The sequence below is a fragment of the Microtus oregoni genome, unplaced genomic scaffold (assembly GCF_018167655.1).
Source record: "Microtus oregoni isolate MIOR12 unplaced genomic scaffold, Mior012 000005F_ref0000423, whole genome shotgun sequence".
In the NCBI taxonomy this organism is placed as follows: Eukaryota; Metazoa; Chordata; class Mammalia; order Rodentia; family Cricetidae; genus Microtus; species Microtus oregoni.
This window is the reverse complement of record NW_024543064.1, coordinates 15,798,995-15,803,530: the sequence shown is the minus strand read 5'-3', so window position 1 is coordinate 15,803,530 and position 4,536 is coordinate 15,798,995. Positions and strand designations below refer to the sequence as shown.

At 49.9% G+C, this 4,536-nt stretch overlaps 1 protein-coding gene across 1 annotated transcript; it reads left to right on the top strand.

Moving 5' to 3' along the window:
* The first annotated feature begins 1,088 nt into the window (after positions 1-1,088).
* Positions 1,089-3,793, top strand: LOC121448608. Its single transcript, XM_041652740.1, has 2 exons — positions 1,089-1,105; positions 2,868-3,793. Exon 2 carries the CDS (start codon positions 2,913-2,915, stop codon positions 3,762-3,764), a length of 852 nt encoding a protein of 283 aa, XP_041508674.1. The 5' UTR covers positions 1,089-1,105; positions 2,868-2,912; the 3' UTR covers positions 3,765-3,793.
* Positions 3,794-4,536: the final 743 nt, after the last annotated feature.

The following is a 4,536-nucleotide window of genomic DNA, read 5'->3' as shown; positions in this document are numbered from 1 at the left end:
CATACACACATAGAGTATAGTGAATATATACATATAACACATATTATATATGCACATATAGTGCATATATTACATGTTCCACACTCTATATAGAGTATATATGATATATACACTATACACACAAATAAAGAATATAAACAATATTGGGGGCTGGAGAGATGGCTCAGTGGTTAAGAGCACTGCCTGCTCTTCCAAAGGTCCTGAGTTCAATTCCCAGCAACCACATGGTGGCTCACAACCATCTGTAATGAGGTCTGATGTCCTCTTCTGGCCTGCAGACATACACACAGACAGAATATTGTATACATAATAAATAAATAAATATTTTAAAAAAAGAATATAAACAATATGCACACTATATACACAGAATATGCATGATATACACATTACATATATACACGTAGTATATATAATGTATATTATACACATAGACTATATAGCATACATTCATTATATATATAGATATACACACACAAATGAGATATATTACATGTATATTATTTGAGAGGAGGACTGGTTTTCCAGTATTGGCAGCCACTGAGCTGTGCCTTAGTCTTCCCCACCGTTTTGTTTTCTGTGGCACTGGGGCTGAAATCCTAAGTCCTTTTTGTCTGTTCTTTGTTTGTTTGTTTGTTTGGTTGACTGACTGATTGGTTTTTGTTTTTTTTTTGAGACAGGCTTTCTCTATGTAACAGTCGTGGCGGTCCTGGAACTAGCTCTGTGGACCAGGCTGACCTTGAATTCACAGAGATCCACCTGCCTCTGCCTCCCAAGGGCTGGGATTAAAGGCGTGCGCCACCACTGCCCTGCAAAATACTAAGTCTTGAACAAGCAAAGATCATGTTCTGTCAGGTCTTGGACACTCTGAGGGCTCTGCCTTCCTCTCACCTCTCACCCTTCTTTTGTGCTTTCAGGAGAAGTCCTGAGCCAGGAAGGAGAGGCAAGGGGGAAGCAGAGGAAGCCCATGAAGAGAAAGGTCAGAGGGAGGAGGCAGGAAGCCGGAGCTGACCTCTCTCTGCCAGGCTCAGATAACAGACAAATACTGTCACACCTTAGTCAGAAACTTAACTGACCGCTCAGAACCAAACTCTACTTTCAGCATGAGGTAAAATGGGATGGAGGAGCTCTGCCTGGGAAATACCATGAGGTCTTAGGGGACCCAGTCCAAGTTAGGGACATGGTGCTCAGAAAGAAACACTGAGAATGTCTCCATGAAATGGAGACTTCATGCTCCCCCTGAAGCCTGACACACAGCAGGTTCTCAACAAGAACTGCTGACTGCTCTTAGTCCCCTACTGTGGGTCTCCAAAGAGACAGCTCTTGGAGGAGGCTGAATCAACACGTGTCTACCCAACAAGAGGAGAAACTGACAGCCTCAATGTAGCCGGCCTGAGTCGTGTCAGCGCTAGGGCAAACCTTTCGATTCAACACAAGAAAAACTAATCCTGGAAAGCAGCCACCTTAGTCTGGGTTCAAAAAAGGGCCCATTTGTCTTGGCAGGTTCATAGGAGTTCTTGCCCTGAGGCTGAGGCCTGGCCAGAATGACTCCAGGAGGCCCTTCCCTGCCTTAGAATTCCGTGATTCTATGACATGGCCAGCAGTCTGAAGTGGCAAACTGTGGGTGTCCCCAGCAGAGAGCCAAGGAGGTCTATGTCATCTACCTCCTAAGAGCCAGGGTAAGAGAGAAAGAACCCTACAGCAGTCAGATAGGGTACCACAGACCAGGAAGGGGAGGGCACTTGAGCTGGGGCAGCCAGCTCTCTCTTCTTGTTTTTCTAAAATGGGGGATGAGGTGGGGTTGGGCCAGGCAGGGAAGACAGGCCAGGGCTTGGACATTCCACCCATTTTAGACCCAAAAGACAAGGGCAGCTGAGGGGCCGGGGCAGCGAGAGGGATTTGCAGCTGTTTTCTGGGTGGGGCAGGCTCAATTACTGCTCTGTTGGCACCAAGCAAATATCAGAAGTCAGGCAGAGCTGGTAGTAGTGGGGGCGGAGGACTGGACAGTATTGAAGACCCATGGGAGCAAAAGGGAACTACAGGGACTTCAAAACCCAGGGACAGGACAGGGCAAAGGGAACTACAGGGACTTCATTACTCAGGGACAGGACACAACTTAAAGGAATCAGCATGTCTGTGGCCTGGCCAGGTTTAGGCTCCATAAAATGCCTACTTCAGGATCAGAAAGAGTGGGAACTCTGCGTCTCTCTGTTCAAGCGGGGCAAATGAAGAAATCCCATACTGTCAGAGAAGTTTAGAACCAAACAACCTGGCAGGATTTTTGAGATTCATGTAGCCCAGGATGGCTTTGAAATCACTATGTGGCTAAGGCAGCCCTTGAACTCTCTCTCCTTTGTGCTGGGAGTAGGTGCTCCGTCACCTGAGACTAGACTACTGCTTTCCCCCCTTACATGGCAGTCTGTAAGATGGGGGAGGTAAAGGACCGAGTGCAGAGATGGAGTCGACAGCATGGGGTCTGGGAGCGATGACTTGTGCTCGTTAGCACTGTGGGTTAGCCTTTGGGTGTCATCTAAGGCCGTCTCTGTTTCATTCAACATTAGAGACTCTGTCGTTTGGCTTTTGTGGTCTACTGGGGTCCCTGCTCTGGAGTTTGAGAAATGAGGTCTCAGCAGGCTGCCCCATGTTTCCCAGAGAGGCAGCCCTCTCTCTAGCTCCTGCCGCCGTCGTCAGGTCTTGGACACAATGATCACCCTGCCTTTCTCCTCACTTCTCATGCTTCTCTTGTGCTTTCTGGAGAAGTTCTGAGCCTGGGAGGAGAAGGGAGAGAGGGCAGCAGAGGAAGCCCATGAAGAGGAAGGTCAGAGGGAGGTGACAGGGAGCCAGAGCTGACCTTACTCTCTCTTTGGCAGGTCCAGGTAACCAAACAAACACCTCAGAAACCTGTCCCAGCCAAGATGTCTGGACGCCAGGTGAGTCGATCCAATACTTACAGCCATTTGAGCCATCCCAGCAATGCTTCCTTTCCTCCCCGAACTCCAGGCTGGACGCAGTACTCCAATATGAACAATGTCAAGGGCTCGAGTACCCGTTTCCCAAGCGGCTCTGAGTTCAGCACCCCTAGCGGCCCCTCCGAGCAGTCCTTCGGCTCTGCCTCCACAAGTCTTCATGAGGGGAGAATCTGCATGGGCCAGCCCTATAACTCCAGGTGTGTAGAGCCCAGTCACCTGGTGAAGGGCCCCAAGGTGGCCAAAAAGCCTGCTTCTCAACGCAGCAACCCTCAATGCCTGCTCTGCACAGACCGTCCATCAAGCCCCTCCAGCCCTACCTTCCTGGACCAACTCATCAAAGGCATCAACTACCTGGACAGATCCACCAACATTTTCAGCAGCGGCTACCCCAAAGCTCTGAGCTTGCCTCACCTGGCGGCCACCTGCCTGGAACGAGCTGCCAACTCGCTCTACCTGGACCCAGTGGACCAGGCCCCACCCCGCAGCTATTCTACTCCCAGCACAAACATAACCACCGCCTCCCATCACTATCCAACCAACAGCTGCCTGGTCCCCTCCAACCGGGACACCAGCTCACTGCAGTGTGTGGGTGGTTCCCCTGGCCTGAGCTGCCAACACCAGGTTCATAACCAGAGCTTCTCTGCCGAGATGCCTCAGAGGCAAGGTGTAAAACTTCCAGAGATCCCTCTGTTTGGCAATGGGTTCTTTTCCTTAGGTCGTCTGCCCAAGGTCTGGGAAGCAATACGCTCTGGATGGAATGCCCCTGAACCCACCTCTAAGCCCGAGGGCTGGTGGTGACATGGATGCCAATTTTGTCCAGTGGGCACTGGCCACAGTGTGGAAATAAATTATCATAAGACAAACCAGGGGTTCTGATTTTTTTCCTCCCAAAATGGAGTCTCAACTCTGTTGCTCAGGCTGGACCCCCTGACACAAGCACCCCATTTCCCTTTTTTAAATTTTGAGACAAGGTTGTCCTAGTCAGGGTCCCTAGGCCTGTGATGAAACACCATGACCAAAAGCAGCTTGGGGAGGAGAGGGTTTATTTGACTGACACTTCCACATCACTGTTCATCACTGAAGGAAGTCAGGTCAGGACCTAAAGCAGGGCAGGAACCCGGAGGGAGGAGCTGATGTAGAGGCCTTGGAGGGACGCTGCTTACTGGTTTGCTCCTTGTAGCTTGCTTGACCTGCTTTCATTCAGAACCCAGGCCCACCAGCCCAAAGTGTTCCCACCCACAAGGGGTTGGGCCCTCCTGCATTGACAACTAAGAATTGGCCTACAGGTTTGTCTATGGCCAAATCCTACAGAGGCGTTTTCTCAGTTGAGGTTCCTTCCTCTCAGATGACTATAGGCTGTGTAAAGTTGATCTAAAAACCTCACCAGCCCGAGGGTCTTATATAGCTCAGGCTGTTCTCAAATTCTATGTAGCCAAGGATGACCTAAAACTCCTGCTCCCCCTGCCTTTACCTCTAGAGTGCTGGGATTACAGATAGATACTGCCAGAGTTGGTTTATGTAATGGTTGGGATCAAACTCAAGGCCTAATGCATGCTACCCACTGAGCTAG

Bases quoted from the DNA above. Each gene is read 5' to 3' on its own strand.
- LOC121448608 (XM_041652740.1), top strand. From the start codon at position 2,913: ATGTCTGGACGCCAGGTGAGTCGATCCAATACTTACAGCCATTTGAGC.